At 38.2% G+C, this 22,483-nt stretch overlaps 2 protein-coding genes across 7 annotated transcripts in view; one reads left to right on the top strand and one right to left on the bottom strand.

Moving 5' to 3' along the window:
• The window catches only part of LOC311301183 (putative ATP-dependent RNA helicase DDX5), a 332,367-nt gene that overhangs the window by 275,739 nt on the left and 34,145 nt on the right, over nt 1–22,483 (top strand). The gene's annotated exons all lie outside the window — the stretch shown is intronic.
• Nucleotides 18,952–21,187, bottom strand: LOC311301186 (E3 SUMO-protein ligase ZBED1-like). The gene is made up of 2 exons (XM_084426122.1): nt 19,574–21,187; nt 18,952–19,483 (listed from the first exon to the last, which is right to left on the bottom strand). Exons 1-2 carry the CDS (start codon nt 21,056–21,058, stop codon nt 19,082–19,084), a joined length of 1,887 nt encoding a protein of 628 aa, XP_084282248.1. The 5' UTR covers nt 21,059–21,187; the 3' UTR covers nt 18,952–19,081.

The following is a 22,483-nucleotide window of genomic DNA, read 5'->3' as shown; positions in this document are numbered from 1 at the left end:
ATGTGCTTAAAGGCCTTAAATGCTTGAACCCCGATAAATGCTGCTTGCAGCTTTAATTAGGGGTTCAAGCACGAAGTGCTGAAACCCTATTGTAATTGTAAGGATTTTTATTATTATTATTTTTCTTCTGCCGTAAAACGCATCGTGCAGCCCAAACCGTAAGTGCTAGAGACTTGAAACTTTGCCATATGGTAGTACAAAAATCGAGGAGAGGTTATCAAAATATGAGCCAGATTGGCCAATAGGTGGCGCTACAGTGCAAAAACCAAAAAAATGGCATATTTTTGCTTAAATCTCACCAACCCTTTGTCACAGACTCAAGTGTCTTATATCATTGGAATCCTTGGCTCAAGCCGAACAAAAAAGGCCTCAAGGATTTCCTTTCCGGTATGCAAATTTTCCGCCATTTTGGATTTTGTCCAAAACCTACTTTTGCGAACTAGTCCTAGGTTTTTTGTCCGATCGGAACCAAACAAGTGCAGAAATGTTCTCTGGAGTCTGAATATCAATAATTATTAAAAAAAAGTTTAAATTTTGATTCACGGTCGCTAAGGGGCGCCAAAACGTTCGAAGGAGGCGGAGCTAGTTTTACTAAAATGGCTATAACTCCAGAAGTAAATGAGTTATCTTCACCAAACTTGGTACACATGTGTAAGAGGTCAATCTAAGGTCACAGTAAAGAAATCGCGGTGATTAGCCACATGGTGGCGCTAAAACATTAAAAAAACATAAAACAGGCTATAACCACCTGACCGTTTGTCCGATTGACTTGAAAATTGGTATGCAGTGTCTTGGTCCAAGGTGCCATGTATGTCTATGAGGACATTGGTGTATCTCGAAAAACATGGCCGCCATCAGCCAATGAAGTTTGAGCACCTATTAGACAAGGTTAACGGAGGCCAATCAGAACGAAACTCAGTGGGCATGTTCGGCTCAAGCCCCTAGAGGTCTGTAAGAATTTTGAAAGAAATCGGCCACTAGTTGGCGCTAACGAGTTTAATGGCTCTGTAATCACGTGGTGTTACACTTATTGTCACAAAATGCATATCATTTGATAGATCTGCTCATGCTGAACAACTTTGCCTCAAGAACTATTGCTGTCAATCAAACCGTTCATTAAATATTTGTAATTATGTTAGAAACCTACTTTTGCGAACTAGTCCCTGGTTTTTTGCCCGATCGGAACCAGACCAGTCTAGGACAATTCTCTGGACTCTCTAGATCAATAATTATCAAAAAAAAGTTGAACTTTTGCATTTGGATGGCTGTAATAGGGTCATTTATAAAATGGGCGGGGCAAAATAAATAAAATAACCTATAAATCATAAATAAAAACTCAGAACTTCACAAAAATTGGTGAACATATGTGAAATAACATCATTAACAAGCATGCCAAATTTTATGGAGATCGGACCAAAGGTGGCGCTATAACTGTTAAAAAGCTTTAAAACCATATATTTCCTTGGATAAATGGTCTTTTTCATCTATTATGTCAGTAGTTACATGCTTGCTAAATAAATCTTAATAACTTTTGATGCTTTTATGCTTAAAGGCCTTAAAGGCCTTAATTGCTTGAACCCCGATAAATGCTGCTTGCAGCTTTAATTATTATTATTATTATTATTCTTCTGCCGTAAAACGCATCGTGCAGCCCAAACCGTAAGGGCTGGAGACTTGAAACTTTGCCAGATGGTAGTACAAAAATCGAGGAGAGGTTCAGAGATTATGACCCCGATTGGCCCATAGGTGGCGCTATAACAACCAAAAGCGCGAAACTGCTCATAACTCCTAGACCGTATGTCGTAGACTCAAGTGTCTTATATCATTGGAAAGCTGGAAACGTGGTGAACAAAACGTATATCTCCGATTTCATTTCCGGTATGGAAATTTTTCCGCCATTTTGAATTTTGTCAAAAAACTGCTTTTGCTAATTAGTCCTAGGATTTTTGTCCGATCGGAACCAAACCAGTGCAGAAATGTTCTATGGAGTCTGACGATTAATAATTATCAAAAAAAATTCGAAATTTCGATTCATGGTCGCTAGGGGGCATAAAATAAACATTGTGGGAGGAGCCTATTTTACTAAAATGGCTATAACTCAAAAAGTAAATGAGATAGCTTAACCAAACTCGGTACACATGTGTATGGGTTCAGTCTGGGGTCACAGTAAAAAAATCGCGACGATTGAACAATAGGTGGCGCTATAACATGGAAAAAACATGAAAAGGGCTATAACCACCTGACCGTTAGTCCGATTGACTTGAAAATTGGTATGCAGTGTCTTGGCCCAAGGTGCCATATATGTCTATGAGGAAATTGGCGTATCTCAAAAAACATGGCCGCCATTGGCCAATGAAGTTGAGCACCTATTAGACAAGGTTAACGGAGGCCGATCGGAACGAAACTCGATGGGCATGTTCATCTCATGGCCCTAGAGGTCTGTAAGAATTTTGAAAAAAATCGGCCACTAGTTGGCGCTAACGAGTTTTATGGCTCTGTAATCACGTGGTGTTACACTCATCCACACAATATGCATATCATTTGATAGATCTGCTCATGTTGAACAACTTTGCCTCAAGAACCATTGCTGTCAATCAAACCGTTTATTAATTATTCGCGAATATGTTAAAAACCTACTTTTGCGAACTAGTCCTAGGTTTTTCGCCCGATCGGAACCAGACCAGTCTAGGACAATTCTCTGGACTCTCTAGATCAATAATTATCGAAAAAAAGTTGAACTTTTGCATTTGGATGGCTGTAATAGGGTCATTTATAAAATGGGCGTGGCAAAATACATTAAAAATCCTATAAATCCTAAATGAAAACTCAGAACTTCACAAAAATTGGTGAGCATATGTGACATAACATCATTAACAAGCATGCCAAATTTTATGGAGATCGGACCATAGGTGGTGCTATAACTGTTAAAAAGCTTTAAAACCATGTATTTCCTATGGTACATTGCCTGTATTGGCTGTAAATGGTCTTTTCCATCTATTATGTCAGTGGTTACATGCTTGCTAAATAAAACATAATAACTTTTGATGCTTTTGTGCTTAAAAACCCTTAAAGGCCTTAATAGCTTGAACCCCGATAAATGCTGCTTGCAGCTTTAATTAGGGGTTCAAGCACGAAGTGCTGAAACCCTATTGTAATTGTAAGGATTTTTATTAGGGGTTCAAGCACGAAGTGCTGAAACCCTATTGTAATTGTAAGGATTTTTATTATTATTATTCTGCCGTAAAACGCATCGTGCAGCCCAAACCATAAGTGCTGGAGACTTGAGACTTTGCCAGAAGGTAGTACAAAAATCGAGGAGAGGTTATCAAATTATGACCCCGATTGGCCAATAGGTGGCGCTATAGTAAGCAAAAGTATAAAATCGCAAATAACTCCTAGACGGTTTGTCGTAGACTCAAGTGTCTTATATCACTGTAATCCTTGGCTCAAGGCGGAAAAAACGTATATCTCCGATTTCATTTCCGGTATGCAAATTTTTCCGCCATTTTGAATTTTGTTAAAAACCTACTTTTGCAAACTAGTCTGTGGTTTTTTGTCCGATCGGAACCAAACCAGTGCAGAAATGTTCTCTGGAGTCTGAGTATCAATAATTATCGAAAAAAAGTTGAAATTTCGATTCATGGTCGCTATGGGGCGCCAAAATGTTCGAAGGAGGCGGAGTCAGTTTTACTAAAATTGTTATAACTCGTGAACGAAATTAGATATTTTCACCAAACTTGGTACACATATGTAGACGGTCAATTTGAGGTGACAGTAAAAAAATTGCGTCGATTGGCCTCATGGTGGCGCTATAAAACAAAAAAAACGTATAGACACCTGACCGTTTTTCCGAATGACTTGAAATTTGGTATGCAGTGTCTTGGCCCAACGGGCCATGTATGTCTAAAAGGATATTGGCGTATCTCAAAAAACATGGCCGCCATTGGCCAATGAAATTTGAGCACCGTTAACGAAGTCCGATCGGAACGAAACTCGATGGGCATGTTCGACTCATGGTCCTAGAGGTCTGTAAGAATTTTGAAAGAAATCGGCCACTAGTTGGCGCTAACGAGTTTTATGGCTCTGTAATCACGTGGTGTTACACTTATCATCACAAAATGCATACCATTTGATAGATCTCCTCTTGTTGAACAACTTTGCCTCAAGAACCATTGCTGTCAATTAAACCGTTCATTAAATATTCAAGAATATGTTAAAAACCTACTTTTGCGAACTAGTCCCTGGTTTTTCGCCCGATCGGAACCAGACCAGTCTAGGACAATTCTCTGGACTCTCTAGATCAATAATTATCGAAAAAAAGTTGAACTTTTGCATTTGGGTGGCTGTAATAGGGTAATTTATAAAAGGGGCGTGGCAAAATACACTAAAATGCCTATAAATCATAAATGAAAACTCAGAACTTCACGAAAATTGGTGGGCATATGTGTCATAACATGGTGAAGAAGCATGCAGAGTTTCATGGAGATTGGACCATAGGTGGCGCTATAACTGGCAAAAAGGTTTGAAAACCACATATTTCCTATGGTAAATTGCCTTTATTGGCTGTAAATGGATTTTTCCATCTATTATTTCAGTGGTTAAAAGCTTGCTAAATAAAACTTAATGTCTTAAATGCTTATGTGCTCAAAGGCCTTAAATGCTTGAACCCCGATAAATGCTGCTTGCAGCTTTAATTATTATTAGGGGTTCAAGCATGAAATGCTGAAACCCTATTGTAATTGTGCTGATTTTTATTATTAGGGGTTCAAGCATGAAATGCTGAAACCCTATTGTAATTGTACTGATTTTTATTATTATTATTATTCTTCTGCCGTAAAACGCATCGTGCAGCCCAAACCGTAAGTGCTAGAGACTTGAAACTTGGCCAGAAGGTAGTACAAAAATCGAGGAGAGGTTCAGAGAGTATGACCCCGATTGGCCCATAGGTGGCGCTATAGTGCCAAAAACCAAAAAAAATCACGGTTTTGCTTAAATCTCCTTAACCCTTTGTCACAGACTCAAGTGTCTTATATCACTGTAATCCTTGTCTCAAGACGGACAAAATGTATATCTTCAATTTCATTTCCGGTATGCAAATTTTTCCGCCATTTTGAATTTTGTCTAAAACCTACTTTTGCAAACTAGTAGAGGGTTTTTTTGGCCAATCGGAACCAAACCAGTGCAGAAATGTTCTCTGGAGTCTGATTATCAGTAATTATCGAAAAAAAGTTGAAATTTCGATCCACGGTTGCTAAGGGGCGTCAAAACGTTTGCAGGAGGCGGAGCCAGTTTACTAAAATGGTTATAACTCATGAACGAAATTAGATATTTTCACCAAACTCGGAACACATATGTATGAGTTCAATCTGGGGTCACAGTAAAAAAATCGCGACGATTGAACACTAGGTGGCGTTATAACATGAAAAAAACATGAAAAGGGCTATAACCACCTGACCGTTAGTCCAATTGACTTGAAAATTGGTATGCAGTCTCATGGTCCAGGGTGCCATGTATATCTATGATGACATTGGCGTATCTCGAAAAACATGGCCGCCATCAGCCAATGAAGTTGAGCACCTATTAGACAAGGTTAACGGAGGCCGATCGGAACAAAACTCGATGGGCATGTTCAACTCATGGCCCTAGAGGTATGTAAGATTTTTGAAAGAAATCGGCCACTAGTTGGCGCTAACGAGTTTTATGGCTCTGTAATCACGTGGTGTTAAACTTATTGTCACATTATGCATATCATTTGATAGATCTGCTCATGCTGAACAACTTTGCCTCAAGAACCACTACTGTCAATCAAACTGTTCATTAAATATTGGCAAACATGTTAAAAACCTACTTTTGCGAACTAGTCCCTGGTTTTTTGCCCGATCAGAACCAGACCAGTCTAGGGTAATTCTCTGGACTCTCTAGATCAATAATTATCGAAAAAAAGTTGAACTTTTGCATTTGGATGGCTGTAATAGGGTCATTTAGAAAATGGGCGTGGCAAAATACACTAAAAAGCCTATAAATCCTAAATGAAAACTCAGAACTTCACAAAAATTGATGAGCATATGTGACATAACATGCTAAAGAAGCATGGACATTTTTATGGAGATCGGAGCATAGGTGGCGCTATAACTGTTAAAATGCTTTAAAGCCATATATTTCCTATGGTAAATTGCCTGTATTTGCTGTTAATGGTGTCTTCTATCTATTATCGTATAATGTTCATATCATAATGTTCAAAACCAGTGCAGCACAATTCTCTGAACTCTCTAGATCAATAATTATCAGAAAAAAAGTTTAACTTCTTCAAAAGGTGACTTTATATGAATATAATGACATATTAAGCCAATAAGTGGTATTTTACTGCCCCCTGCTGTCATTTCATCATACTACTCCCTAATATTGTTATAAAATTCATATTTAGACTTTATAAAATCATTATTTTAACATTTACAATCACATTTTGTCAAAACTCATCTATTGAGTATTACTATTGACAATTGTGTTACACTGAGATATGGAAATGGACGAAAGTAAGTGAATGAAATGAAACGAAAGTATAACGGCATTTAAGCCACGCCCCCGAATACAAATTCATTCATAACTCGAAAACGGAAAGTCGTTGCGCGCTCAAATTTTGATGGTGAGGACCTCTCCGGGCTCTTGATCGAAACGTGTCCTCGCGGGCCTCGGGAGCGCGCCCCCCGCGCATCGCCAGCCCGCGGGACCCCCGATTTTGAACGGCCATTACTCCCGACCCAGACCACCCCGAACATTGTGTAAGAGCTCGTTGGAAAGGGCACGTCCTTGGCTAGCTTCGATTCAAATGTGGTGTTATCTGCCCTGGGCATTCCAGAGATAATAGCTCGAATAGATATGCCTTATAACAGTCATAACTCCCAGCCCCAATCGCCCAAAAACACCCTGATGGTCTCATTCAACAGGGCTCCTCAAGCACTATCTATGCTCTGAGTTTCAGAATTTTTCGCCTTTTGGTTCCTGAGATATAAGTAAAAAAACAAATTCCCATTCATTCATTCAAACACCTCAACTGTAAAATGTAAGCTATAATACCACTGTTGTCCACTAGAGGGAGCAGCAGGATTACGCATGATCTTTTAATTCGATTCAGTATTGGGAAATAAACAAATGCTTTAAGAAGCAATCTTTTTTATTATGATGTTTTTTTTATTATGATATTTGTATATATTTTATTTTTTTATTATGATTATGAACGGTTTGATTGACATTAGTGATTCTTGAGGCAAAGTTGTTCAAGATGAGGAGATGAAGATATTTTCACAATATCACATCATAAAAACATTGAAAACATATTTGTCTTTGTGTGTGTGTCTGTGTGTGTGTGTGTGTGGATGGATGTGTTTGTGTTTGTGTGTGTGTCTGTGTGTGTAAGCATGCTTAATGGAAATAACATGGAGAAACTGCTTTGTTTTACTGGTGGATAAAAAAGTCTTTCAAATGAAAGTGAGTCAATTAGTGGTCTTCTCCTGCCCTCTGCAGGACATTCTACTTAATAAAATATTTTCATCTGTGCTTTTGCATTAGTTTTTGGACTATATAAAATTACTTGCATGAAAATCACCTATTATAACACAGTCATGTTTTGTCAAAGTTTATCACTTCATTTTTACTGAGCTCTCAGTTTGAACAATTCTGCCTCTCAGTGATTAATTTGAAATCTGAAAATGGTGTTATACAGAGGAGATTTGCAATTATCATTTTGTTACCTATCTTTTATTTTAAATATCTACATCTACAAAAAAAATTGTGTGCATGTGTGTGTTCAAGCATGGTTAGTGTATTAAGTATTATTGTTTAAGTATTATTGTTTTCATTTACATTTTAACCACCAGAAGAAGAACACTCATTGGTTCATTCTGCTCACTAAAATATTATTTTTCATTTTTTTTCCATTTGAAATATTGTTTAAACTTAATAAAATCATTAAAATAACATTTCAAATCATATTTTGTCTGTTTATAAATCCCACAGACTCACATTGGCTGCAATACTAATGTTTTTGCAAAACACAGACCTGATAGTCTAATCTGTGTGTATTGTGCATATATTATTGATATTATTACTATTGCAAATCATGTTATTGTAACTCATATCTTAATAGAATATTATTTGTAATTTTAATTCTTTATTTCTTAATTGTTTTTTTATGATTACTACAGATATTATCACCAAAGATATCAACTACACCTTCACTTTTAGTATTGACACGCTGCACACACAGCACAATCACACACTCACTAATGCATTCAAATAAATGTAATCTTACTGTGCTACTTTATTTGTACATGATTAGAATGAACAGAAATCTAAGAATATTTTTCTTCTTTTGTTAAAGCCATTTCAGACTCCAAGTAAGCATTATATTACTAATCATCTATTTTAAAGGTGCCATACAATTGAAAACTGTATTTATCTTGGCATAGTTGAATGATAAGAGTTCTGGACATGGAACTGACATACCGTGAGCCTCAAACACCATTGTTTCCTCCTTCATGTGTAAATCTCCTGTTTGCAAAAGACCGCTGAAAAATGAGTGAATCCCACCATAACACCGACTGTGACGTTGGAGTCAGGATCATTAATATTTATACCCCCCAAATTTGCATTTTCCAGTCCATGTTCTAGGCCAGGCAGTGTTAATGTGGACCTGCACAGCCGAATCATCAGAAGATCTGCAGGTATTGTGAAGAAGCAAGCAAGGACAATAGTGAAAATGGCAGATCATGGATATAAATGTTATGTCTGAGGCTGTGCTGCGGATTTGAGAACTTTTCATTCCCTTCCCACAAAAGAGAACTGTCAACAGGCATGGTTGATGTTTACAACAGGATAAACTCACCATTTTAATTCAAAGCTGTTAGTTTGCTCTTAACGGAGGCCGATCAGAACGAAACTCGGTGGGCATGTTCGACTCGTGGCCCTAGAGGTCTGTAAGAATTTTGAAAAATCAGCCACTAGTTGATGCTAACAGGTTTTACGGCTATGTAATCACGTGATGCATATCATTTGATAGATCTCCTCATACTGAACAACTTTGCCTCAAGAACTACTGCTGTCAATCAATTTGTTCATTAAATACTTGCGATTATGTTAAAAACCTACTTTTGCGAACTAGTCCTAGGTTTTTCGCCCGATCGGAAATATACCAGTGCAGTACAATTCTCTGGAAGCTCTAGATTATTAATTATATAAAAAACTTTAACTTTTGCATTGGCCTGGCTGTAACAGGATCATTTAGAAAATGGGTATGGCAAAAAACACTCAAAAGCCTGTAAATCCTAAACAAAAATTCAGACAACTCACTAAACTGCCTTATGTGCTTAAAGACCCTAAATGCTTGAACCCCGCTAAATGCTGCTTGCAGCTTTAATTATTATTATTATTCTGCCGTAAAACGCATCGTGCAGCCTAAACCGTAAGTGCTAGAGACTTGAAACTTGGCCAGAAGGTAGTACAAAAATCGAGGAGAGGTTCAGAGAATATGAGCTAGATTGGCCAATAGGTGGCGCTACAGTGCAAAAAACAAAAAAATGGCATATTTTTGCTTAAATCTCATCAACCCTTTGTCACAGACTCAAGTGTCTTATATCTTTGGAATCGTTGGGTCAAGCCGAACAAAAAAGGCCTCAAGGATTTCATTTCCGGTATGCAAATTTTCCCGCCATTTTGGATTATGTCCAAAACCTACTTTTGCGAACTAGTCCCTGGTTTTTCGCCCGATCGGAACCAAACCAGTGCAGAAATATTCACAGGAGTCTGAAGATCAATAATTATCGAAAAAAATGTAAAATTTCGATCCACGGTTGCTAAGGGGTATCAAAACGTTCGCAGGAGGCGGAGCTAATTATACGAAAATGGCTATAACTCGTGAACGAAATGAGATATTTTCACCAAACTCGGTACACATATGTAAGAGCTCAAGTTGAGGTCACAGTAAAAAAATCGCGGTGATTGGCCTCATGGTGGCGCTATAATATGAAAAAAACATAAAACAGGCTATAACCACCTGACCATTAGTCCGATTGACTTGAAAATTGGTATGCAGTGTCTTGGTCCAAGGTGCCATGTATGTGTATGAGGACATTGGCGTATCTCAAAAAACATGGCCGCCATCGGCCAATGAAGTTTGAGCACCTATTAGACAAGGTTAACGGAGGCCGATCGGAACGAAACTCAATGGGCATGTTCGGCTCATGGCCCTAGAGGTCTGTAAGAATTTTGAAAGAAATCGGCCACTAGTTGGCGCTAATGAGTTTTATGGCTCTGTAATCACGTGGTGTTACACTTATCATCACAAAATGCATATCATTTGATAGATCTGCTTATGCTGAACAACTTTGCCTCTAGAACCATTGCTGTCAATCAAACAGTTTATTAATTATTCACGAATATGTTAAAAACCTACTTTTGCGAACTAGTCCCTGGTTTTTTGCCCGATCGGAACCAAACGAGTCTAGGACAATTCTCTGGACTCTCTAGATCAATAATTATCAAAAAAAAGTTGAACTTTTGCATTTGGATGGCTGTAATAGGGTCATTTATAAAATGGGCGTGTCAAAATACATTAAAAAGCCTATAAATCCTAAATAAAAACTCAGAACTTCACAAAAATTGGTCAGCATATGTGACATAACATCATTAACAAGCATGAAAAATTCTATGGAGATCGGACGATAGGTGGCGCTATAACTGTTAAAAAGCTTTAAAATCATATATTTCCTATGGTAAACTGCCTGTATTGGCTGTAAATGGTCTTTTCCATCTCTGATCATATAATTTTCATATCATAATGTTCAAAACTAGTGCAATACAATTCTCTGGACTCACTAGATCAATAATTGTCAGAAAAAGTTGAACTACTTCATTTGGATAGCTATAATAGGTTCACTTCAAAATCTGGCCTTTACCAAGTGTCCCCGAAAGCCTATATCTCTTTAATCAATGCTCAGACCTTCTTAAAAACAAGTCAGAACGTGTGAAATATCACCCTGAACAAGCATGAAAATTTTCAGACAGATCGGACAAAATTTGCCTCTATAACAGTTAAAAAGGTGAAAATTATATGAATTAATGGCATGTTAAGCCAATAAGTGGTATTTTACTGCCCCCTGCTGTTTAAAATAGTCATTTTCTCATATTGGTATTGGTATCAGCCATGGTAAATCATGATAAATGATGGTGTGTCTGTGTGTCTGTGTGTGTGTGTGTGTGTGTGTGTGTGTGTGTGTGGTACAAATATAACAAAGGTTTTATTTTCCAACATGAAAACAAACATAACAGAGTGCTAGTGCACAAACAATAACCGACAATGATAATGGATGAGAGGGGAACTTAAATACACAGATCAAGACAAGGACAACAGGTGACGGTTATGATGATGAGGAGCAGGTGATGATGAGGAGGGTGATGAGGAGCAGGTGCAGGTGATGACGACAGATGGTGAATGTGATGAAGACAGAAGGTGAATGTGATGAAGGTTAATGTGACACCAATATCACTGAAACATTTGTGTGTGTGTGTGTGTGTGTGTGTGTGTGTGTGTGTGTGTGTGTAGCATTATTGTGTGTAGCATATGTAGCAAGTATGCATTATTGAGTTAACATGGAAACACTGGTTTGCTTTAGTGCAGAAAACTGGTCAAAATCATGAGGTTTAAAGTGAAAGTGAGCCAATAAGTGGTCTTCTACTGCCCTCTGCTGGCCATTCTACTTATTAATTAAATTTTTCCACATGTGCTTGCATTTATACTTGAATACACACTAAAAATCACTTATATAGCAATAACTATTATAACACAATCATATTTTGTCAGTGTTAATCACTTTATTTGCACTGACACTTCAAATAATTGCTAGTAATGTGATAAATCAGGCTAGAAACATGGTAAATCAAAGTAAATAATACTAGATTGTCGTTTATCTCCTGGTAAATAATACTAGAACGTGGTATATCATGGTAAATCATGGTTAACTATGCTGTGTGTGTGTGTGTGTGTGTGTGTGTGTGTGTGTGTGTGTGTGTAAGCATGCATTGAGTTAACATGGAAAAACTGGTTTGCTTTAGTGCAGAAAACTGGTTTAAAGTGAAAGTGAGCCAATAAGTGGTCTTCTAGTGCCCTCTGCTGGCCATTCTACTTAATAATGAAATATTTTACATGTGCTTTTGCATTCATACTTGGACACACACTAAAAATCACGTATATAACTAACTATTATAACACAATAATATTTTGTCAGTGTTCATCACCTCATTTGCACTGACACTTCACATAATTGCTAGTAATGTGGTTAATCATGCTAGAAACATTGTAAATCATAGTAAATAATACTGAAATGAGGTGTATCAAGGTAAATCATGCTAGAATCCTAATAAATCATTCTGGAACATGGTATATGATAGTAAATCATGCTAGAATCATATTAAATAATTCTAGAATGTGGCAAATCGTTGTGGGAGGAGCCTATTTACTCAAATGGCTATAACTCAAGAAGTAAATGAGATATCTTCACCAAACTCAGTACACATGTGTATGGGTTCAATTTGAGGTCACAGTAAACAATTTTATGGAGATCGGACCATAGGTGGCGCTATAACTGTTAAAAAGCTTTAAAACCATATATATCCCATGGCAAATTGCCTGAATTGGCTATAAATGGTCTGTTCCATCTATTATGTCAGTGGTTACATGCTTGCTAAATAAATCTTAATAACTTTTGATGCTTTTGTGCTTAAATGCCTTAAAGGCCTTAACTGCTTGAACCCCGATAAATGCTGCTTGCAGCTTTAATTAGGGGTTCAAGCATGAAATGCTGAAACCCTATTGTAATTGTGCTGATTTTTATTATTATTATTATTATTCTGCCGTAAAACGCATCGTGCAGCCTAAACCGTAAGTGCTAGAGACTTGAAACTTGGCCAGAAGGTAGTACAAAAATCGAGGAGAGGTTCAGAGAATATGAGCTAGATTGGCCAATAGGTGGCGCTACAGTGCAAAAAACAAAAAAATGGCATATTTTTGCTTAAATCTCATCAACCCTTTGTCACAGACTCAAGTGTCTTATATCTTTGGAATCCTTGGGTCAAGCCGAACAAAAAAGGCCTCAAGGATTTCATTTCCGGTATGCAAATTTTCCCGCCATTTTGGATTTTGTCCAAAACCTACTTTTGCGAACTAGTCCCTGGTTTTTCGCCCGATCGGAACCAAACCAGTGCAGAAATATTCACAGGAGTCTGAAGATCAATAATTATTGAAAAAAATGTAAAATTTCGATCCACGGTTGCTAAGGGGTATCAAAACGTTCGCAGGAGGCGGAGCTAATTATACGAAAATGGCTATAACTCGTGAACGAAATGAGATATTTTCACCAAACTCGGTACACATATGTAAGAGCTCAAGTTGAGGTCACAGTAAAAAAATCGCGGTGATTGGCCTCATGGTGGCGCTATAATATGAAAAAAACATAAAACAGGCTATAACCACCTGACCGTTAGTCCGATTGACTTGAAAATTGGTATGCAGTGTCTTGGTCCAAGGTGCCATGTATGTCTATGAGGACATTGGTGTATCTCAAAAAACATGGCCGCTATCGGCCAATGAAGTTTGAGCACCTATTAGACAAGGTTAACGGAGGCCGATCGGAACAAAACTCAGTGGGCATGTTCGGCTCAAGCCCCTAGAGGTCTGTAAGAATTTTGAAAGAAATCGGCCACTAGTTGGCGCTAACGAGTTTTATGGCTCTGTAATCACGTGGTGTTACACTTATCGTCACAAAATGCATATCATATGATAGATCTGCTCATGCTGAACAACTTTGCCTCTAGAACCATTGCTGTCAATCAAACAGTTCATTAAATATTCATGAATATGTTAAAAACCTACTTTTGCGAACTAGTCCTAGGTTTTTCGCCCGATCGGAACCAGACCAGTCTAGGACAATTCTCTGGACTCTCTAGATCAATAATTATCAAAAAAAAGTTGAACTTTTGCATTTGGATGGCTGTAATAGGGTAATTTATAAAATGGGCGTGTCAAAATACATTAAAAAGCCTATAAATCCTAAATAAAAACTCAGAACTTCACAAAAATTGGTCAGCATATGTGACATAACATCATTAACAAGCATGAAAAATTCTATGGAGATCGGACGATAGGTGGCGCTATAACTGTTAAAAAGCTTTAAAATCATATATTTCCTATGGTAAACTGCCTGTATTGGCTGTAAATGGTCTTTTCCATCTCTGATCATATAATTTTCATATCATAATGTTCAAAACTAGTGCAATACAATTCTCTGGACTCACTAGATCAATAATTGTCAGAAAAAGTTGAACTACTTCATTTGGATAGCTATAATAGGTTCACTTCAAAATCTGGCCTTTACCAAGTGTCCCCGAAAGCCTATATCTCTTTAATCAATGCTCAGACCTTCTTAAAAACAAGTCAGAACGTGTGAAATATCACCCTGAACAAGCATGAAAATTTTCAGACAGATCGGACAAAATTTGCCTCTATAACAGTTAAAAAGGTGAAAATGATATGAATTAATGGCATGTTAAGCCAATAATTGGTATTTTACTGCCCCCTACTGTTTAAAATAGTCATTTTCTCATATTGGTATTGGTATCAGCCATGGTAAATCATGATAAATGATGGCGTGTGTGTGTGTGTGTGTGTGTGTGTGTGTGTGTGTGTGTGTGTGTGTGTGTGTGTGTGTGGTACAAATATAACAAAGGTTTTATTTTCCAACATGAAAACAAACATAACAGAGTGCTAGTGCACAAACAATAACCGACAATGATAATGGATGAGAGGGGAACTTAAATACACAGATCAAGACAAGGACAACAGGTGACGGTTATGATGATGAGGAGCAGGTGATGATGAGGAGGGTGATGAGGAGCAGGTGCAGGTGATGACGACAGATGGTGAATGTGATGAAGGTGAATGTGACACCAATATCACTGAAACATTTGTGTGTGTGTGTGTGTGTGTAGCATTATTGTGTGTAGCATATGTAGCAAGTATGCATTATTGAGTTAACATGGAAACACTGGTTTGCTTTAGTGCAGAAAACTGGTCAAAATCATGAGGTTTAAAGTGAAAGTGAGCCAATAAGTGGTCTTCTACTGCCCTCTGCTGGCCATTCTACTTATTAATTAAATTTTTCCACATGTGCTTGCATTTATACTTGAATACACACTAAAAATCACTTATATAGCAATAACTATTATAACACAATCATATTTTGTCAGTGTTAATCACTTTATTTGCACTGACACTTCAAATAATTGCTAGTAATGTGGTAAATCATGGTAAATCATGGTTAACTATGCTGTGTGTGTGTGTGTGTGTGTGTGTGTGTGTGTGTGTGTGTGTGTGTGTGTGTGTGTGTGTGTGTGTGTGTGTGTGTGTGTGTGTGTGTGTGTGTGTGTGTGTAAGCATGCATTGAGTTAACATGGATAAACTGGTTTGCTTTAGTGCAGAAAACTGGTTTAAAGTGAAAGTGAGCCAATAAGTGGTCTTCTACTGCCCTCTGCTGGCCATTCTACTTATTAATGAAATATTTCAACATGTGCTTGCATTCATACTTGAATACACACTAAAAAAATCACTTATATAGCAATAACTATTATAACACAATCATATTTTGTCAGTGTTAATCACTTTATTTGCACTGACACTTCAAATAATTGCTAGTAATGTGATAAATCAGGCTAGAAACATGGTAAATCAAAGTAAATAATACTAGATTGTCGTTTATCTCCTGGTAAATAATACTAGAACGTGGTATATCATGGTAAATCATGGTTAACTATGCTGTGTGTGTGTGTGTGTGTGTGTGTGTGTGTGTGTGTGTGTGTGTGTGTGTGTGTGTGTGTGTGTGTGTGTGTGTGTAAGCATGCATTGAGTTAACATGGAAAAACTGGTTTGCTTTAGTGCAGAAAACTGGTTTAAAGTGAAAGTGAGCCAATAAGTGGTCTTCTAGTGCCCTCTGCTGGCCATTCTACTTAATAATGAAATATTTCACATGTGCTTTTGCATTCATACTTGGACACACACTAAAAATCACGTATATAACTAACTATTATAACACAATAATATTTTGTCAGTGTTCATCACCTCATTTGCACTGACACTTCACATAATTGCTAGTAATGTGGTTAATCATGCTAGAAACATTGTAAATCATAGTAAATAATACTGAAATGAGGTGTATCAAGGTAAATCATGCTAGAATCCTAATAAATCATTCTGGAACATGGTATATGATAGTAAATCATGCTAGAATCATATTAAATAATTCTTGAATGTGGCAAATCGTTGTGGGAGGAGCCTATTTTACTCAAATGGCTATAACTCAAGAAGTAAATGAGATATCTTCACCAAACTCAGTACACATGTGTATGGGTTCAATTTGAGGTCACAGTAAACAATTTTATGGAGATCGGACCATAGGTGGCGCTATAACTGTTAAAAAGCTTTAAAACCATATATATCCCATGGCAAATTGCCTGTATTGGCTGTAAATGGTCTTTTCCATCTATTATGTCAGTGGTTACATGCTTGCTAAATAAATCTTAATAACTTTTGATGCTTTTGTGCTTAAATGCCTTAAAGGCCTTAACTGCTTGAACCCCGATAAATGCTGCTTGCAGCTTTAATTATTATTATTCCTTCTTCCGACTGGGTGTCTATGGCAGCCCATAGAACCGATTGCGGGAAAGTTGTAATGGTTTGACATTCTGATAGAGGACAGTCCCAACATTAAAGTCCGCGTGAACCGGAAGTTGCAAACGACTTTTCTCCAGTGTTGTGACGTATTTCCCAGTGAAAAGGAATATTGAACAGAGGGCAGGGTTTTACTCTAGCGCTCCTCCTCTCCATCTCTCGCTCACAGCAGACTAACGGTTTGAGGGGAGTGGTTAAGCGTTTCCCAAACCAAGCCGTCAAACCTACGTCATCAGAGAAGGAACGCCATTCCAGACCGGAAGTAACTTTTCAGACTTTGATTAAAGATTACGACGGCAAACAATTTTTTTCTGTGTATTAACTTGCACGGATTAATTGTTCACCACAAGACTAGTAATATGCACTAACAAAGTAAATAGGGTCAATTTTGATTTCAGTTGGACTTTAAATACACCAATTTTGGTGTTTCTAAATCATTTCCACCTGTCCAAAGTTTCACTAATATTTTTCTAATAACTTTTGAACCGTAAGGCCAATCAACGAAGCTCAAGATGATTCGATTGCACCCTATGACGTCATTTTCCGTCATAAAAATATGTCCGCCATTTTGAATTTTCCTAAAAAGCTACTTTTTCGAACTCGTCCTAGACGGTTTGTCCGATTTGCATGAAAATTGAACCAGATCATCTACAGACCATGCCGACAAAAATTCAAGTTGATTCGCTTAACCGTTTTCGATAAACACACAAACAAATTTTACGTAGCGCTTGAGAAAACAGATGTAAGGCGGTATCTCCGCAACGCTTTATCGGATTCAGACCAAACTTGGTACATGTCATCACAAGCATGACCTGAGGCTACATGCTGCGTTTCGGCGCAGCGCCACCTACTGGTCCGGAGATATGAAAAATGGCTATTTTTGCTTATAACTTCTGAACAGTTTGTCCAAAAATCATAAAATTGGTATCGTTAGATTCAGGGCAACATGCCGAGTCGACTGACATCCAATTTTACCATATCGGTCATTTTGACTGTCGGCCATTTTGAATTTTGTGCTAAAATGCTGTATTTTAAGAACGCATGAACGGATTGTTACGAAACTTGGTATGGGTCATCAGCACAATGTCCTGAAGGAGCGTGAGAAGTTTCGAAACAGCGCCACCTAGTGGTGAATTTTTTTCCCCCAACTGCTTATAACTTTGGGTGTGGTTGACTTATTTTCACGAGACTCATCTAATTAGACTCCTGAAACCTTGCCGAGTCCTACGATACCAAACATGCTAGGTTTCGCCTTACGGTTTGTGTAGCGTTGTGATTTAGCGCTTAAAAAACATTTGGCTATATCTTCGAAACCGCTAGTCCGATCGAGACGAAACCACCGTTAGAAGTTTGGAAACATAGGTCGATAGCTAAACATCAATGCCCAAATGCGAAAATATTGATAGTAAGGGGTAGTAAAATCCAATCAAAGTCATGTGTCAGTAATTTTTTACGTGTTTTTTCATATAAATGTCTATAACTCCGAAGCAAATTGAGATATTTTCACCAAAATTGACACACATATGTATGGGCTCACTCTGAGGACACATAAAAAAATGGTGGGACTGAGCCTCTTGGTGGCGCTATAATAGAACAAAACATGAAATTACCATTGACTTCAATACAATTTTGTGAAATAAAATGCAATACTAAATAGGGATGTAACGATATCAAAATCTCACGGTACGATACAATTTCGATATTGACCTCACGGTACGATATTTATTGCGATATTGTGGAAAAGCTCACGGTATTGTTAAATAGCTCACGATAGTGTTTGTGATGATAATAGCGAAAAAACACTGACATTTATTCTGCTTTTGCCAGTCAACAGGCAATTTATTGTTGTATTTATGGATCATGACAACATAAAACGCTGATCACATAGTGCTTTTAAAGTGCAAGTTGTAGTCAGGAACATCAATATTCTGTATAGTCATATTTGGTTGCCTAACTGATTCTTCTGTGCAATGTTCAAGTTAAGAAGCAACTAGAACAATTGTAAACAATAGGGAATTCCCTTTAAGTGCAAACAAAGATCAAGTTAAGTCAGGTTTAAATGTGCAAGGCAAATAAAAGCAGCCTTTTAAAACTGGTATTTAGGAACATAACTTAAACTTAAATAAAATAGTTTAGTCAGTCAAAAAGCCTTTTAAAAAAACACTGACCTATCATTTAGCTTATGTTAACGTTTTTCATCAGAAAGATCAAAATATCTACATCGCAAGGGAGAAGAAAAAAAAAAACCAGTAAAAAAAAAATCCTTAAACAGTCTGGCAAAAAGCCTTCTGAAAAACACTGACCTATCCTTTAGCTAATGTTCAAGTTTTTCTTTAGAAAGATCAAAAGATCTACATTGCAAGGGAGAAGAAGAGACCTCTGGGCATTTACAATATCCCCTGCTGTTGAAAATACCCTTTCACTGGGCACCGAGGTAGCAGGTATACACAGGTAGGTCTTTGCTAATGACGACAGAATAGGATACCGCCCTGCATTGTCTCTCCACCACTTAAGAGGGCAAGCAGACAGAGAAACTAATGCTTCTTTGCAGTAAGAGTCAATTTCTGCCTGAATTCCACCTGTGACTTGATTACTGCTAAAAGAAGAGCCAAGGAGGTCCTCAAGGGCATGCTTCTTAAGAGGAGGCACAAAGCTCGCGCTGCTGTCGTCTAGATCTGCTGGATGTGGGCTCCTGGGCAGCACATCTTGGTCCTGGTTCATAAATGATAAAAAAGACATTATATTAGCATTTTATTGTATTTCTCTCAATTTTCTCTATGGCACAGCGTTAACATTTTTTACCTGTTGTTGCAGCTGTGATGCTTTGAACTTTATTCTTTCAAAGACGTCCTCTCTCTCTCCACTGCCTAGATGTTGCAAGGTCCGAAAGCGTGGATCCAAAGCACTGCTCTCCTGCATGAACTTTTCATCCTCTCCTTGGTATCTGTCAGTAAGATCCTTCAGAATGGCTGCCTTCATCTGAGCAATGGCATTTGAGTGGTGATTATCTGTGGCCATGCTGTCTTGAATCATTTGTTTTAGTGGTGAAATGAGAGATATTGTTGGTTGCGACTCATCACAGAGAACAGTTGTGGCCTTTTTTATTGGTAAAAGAATCTTCACAAGATCCTCTGCATTTGCAATGTCAGATGTGTCCAAAGTGTCAATTTCACGTGACTTGTGTCTCAGTTCATCACTCAGTAGGGCTGCAGCAACAGCTTGTTGTTGTTCAAGGTAGCGCTCCACCATGTCCAGAGAGCTATTCCATCTTGTCACTACATCAATAATGAGTTTATGTACAGGGAGATTGAGTAGTTTTTGTTTGGTGGTCAGCACGGCTGTGGCTGTAGAACTGCGGTGAAAAAAACTTGCTACACGTCTGACTCTACCGAGGAGGCGGCTCACTGCGTTGACCTTTAAACCTGCTTGGGAGGCCAGGTTTAGTGTGTGCGCAAAGCACCGTATGTGAGGGGACAGTTCGGCTTCCTTTACTGCTACTCGCATGTTGCTTGCGTTGTCAGTAACAACAGCGATCCTTGTTCCAATCTTGTCCAGCCCCCACTCTTTGACTGCAGATTTAAGGACTTCGGCTATGTTTACGCCAGTGTGTGATTCGCTAAGCTGTCTAGTTTGTAAAACGTAACTCTGCATTTCCCATTCACTCGTCAAAACATGTGCCGTAATAGTGATGTAACTGTGAGTCGCTCTGGAAGTCCACCCATCAGTGGTAATAGCAATGCACTCAGACTGTTTAAGGTTCAACATGACACGTTCTTTTGTCTCACGGTAAAGAGCAGGGAACACAGTTTGACTAAAATGAGCCCACGACGGCATTTGATACTTCGGCTCAAGCTTGGCCACTAACCTTTTAAATCCTTTGCCATCTACTGCAGAAAAGGGACGTAAATCACACGCTATGTATTCCGCGATGTACCTCGTGATTTCTTGAGCCCTTGCGCTGTTGTGTGGCATAGTTGTTGAAAATGCCTCCTTCAGGGTTTTTTGACCGGACAGGACATTCCTTGTGAGAGAATCTGCAAACTTTTCGGGATGATGGGTCGTCAGATGACTTCGCATATTGCTTGTGTTTCCCGTGTTGTATCGCAGTTTACTGTGGCAGTGCTTGCACATAGTCCATTGTCTGTCCACCACCTTCTCTCCTTTTGCGTTTTTTGACACGGCGAAACCAAAATGTTTCCAGACATCTGATTTAAAAGCTGCAGGGGCTGGCACAATCTCAACTTCGGGGTTGTTGTTTTCATCCTTACAAGTATCGCTGTCGGCCATGCTGGCTTGCTGTGAGCTTGTGTGGACAGCGTGCAGCGTGCAATCCTATTGGCTTAACAACGGTTGTTGTGACGACGCAGCGCAAAGGATCATGGTCTATGTAGTTAACAATGATTTGTTCCGCGGTACTGTGTTTATTCCTCTTGCTTTTTGACGGACACCTGTCCTTTTAATATTGTAACCCAACCACGACGATATCGAGACACGTTTACCACCGCGATAGCGCGATATCGTCAATATCGTTACATCCCTAATACTAAACAAATGCATTGGTGTAATATTACGAAACTCAGAATGTGCCAACAACACCATCCCCTGAAGGTACTCAAAATATTTCGAAACAGCGCCACCTAGTAGTCAAAAGTTATAACAAAATTTCCAAAAAGGCTAATAACTTTTAAATAAATCTGGCTATTGAAATGCCACTGGTCTTAATAGATTCCTTGGGTCAAGCCGAGAACATAGATACCAAGTTTTCCTTATTTGGCCGAACTTCCTGTCCGCCATCTTGATTTTCAGTCAAAACCTACTTTTTCGAACTCCTCCTAGACTGTTTGTCCGATTTTCACCAAAATCGAATCGTATCATCTCCAGACCGTGCCGACTAAAAGTTATGGATTTCGTGTCGATAGACGAAACTGTTTTCGTATAGCGCAGCAGCAAAGTTGAGGCATGATGCTAATAGCACTATTCAGGCTTTATCTCTGCAATGCCTTGACATATTGACACCAAACTTTGTATGTGTCATTGTCACTTCACTCTGACCACATCACATCAGTTTTGTAACTGCGCCACCTATTGGTCGAAAGTGATAATCCATTAAATCATATTTTTAATTATTGTTTCTATGATTTTTCAGGCATTTTGCCTAAAATCCTCTTTAAATGTCTTTAATTGCTCATTGTTGCAGTTGGTCTGACACTTTCAGACATGTTGGCATGTCTTGTCGTCTTATTCTGCTTGGCCCCGGTAATGGCTGCTTGCAGCTATATTTGCTTCTATTTTTATTAAATCCAGGCAATTGGTTGATGAATGAAATTGGTTGGTTGGTGATTTTCGAATAATAATCAAATAATTCCCAGTGATCATCAAATATTATTTTAGCTTGAAATGCCCATCCCTATTAACCACTCTTCAAATTTCTGTAATATGGAGTCAAGTGTTGCTCAGGTGGGAAGGAAAAGGTTTAAGAATGAGTTAAATGGAAGACTACTAATGCTTAAAATTGATTTGGCTGTATGCAGAGACCTATCTGTTCTTTGCATAAATGCACAGTACACTGAACAGAGAAAAAGTTGTTGCGCACTTTGACAGTTGGGAAGGATTTCTTGCATCAATATAATGTTGAATTAAGCCATGTTTGCTCAGTATTATCAAATAATGGTTGTAACATGATAAAGGCAGTGTCTTTACTATACAATATGC

The sequence above is a fragment of the Rutilus rutilus genome, assembly GCF_951802725.1.
Source record: "Rutilus rutilus genome assembly, chromosome: 12".
Lineage (NCBI taxonomy): Eukaryota > Metazoa > Chordata > Actinopteri > Cypriniformes > Leuciscidae > Rutilus > Rutilus rutilus.
The sequence above is the reverse complement of the archived record's forward strand: the minus strand, read 5'-3'. Positions and strand labels throughout refer to the sequence as shown.

Excerpts from the sequence above, each read along its gene's own strand:
- LOC311301186 (XM_084426122.1), bottom strand. The coding sequence starts at position 21,058 with ATGGCCGACAGCGATACTTGTAAGGATGAAAACAACAACCCCGAAGTT. Across the intron at positions 19,484-19,573 it reads CATCACAGCTGCAACAACAG|GACCAAGATGTGCTGCCCAG; the intron begins GTAAAAAATGTT and ends TTTATGAACCAG.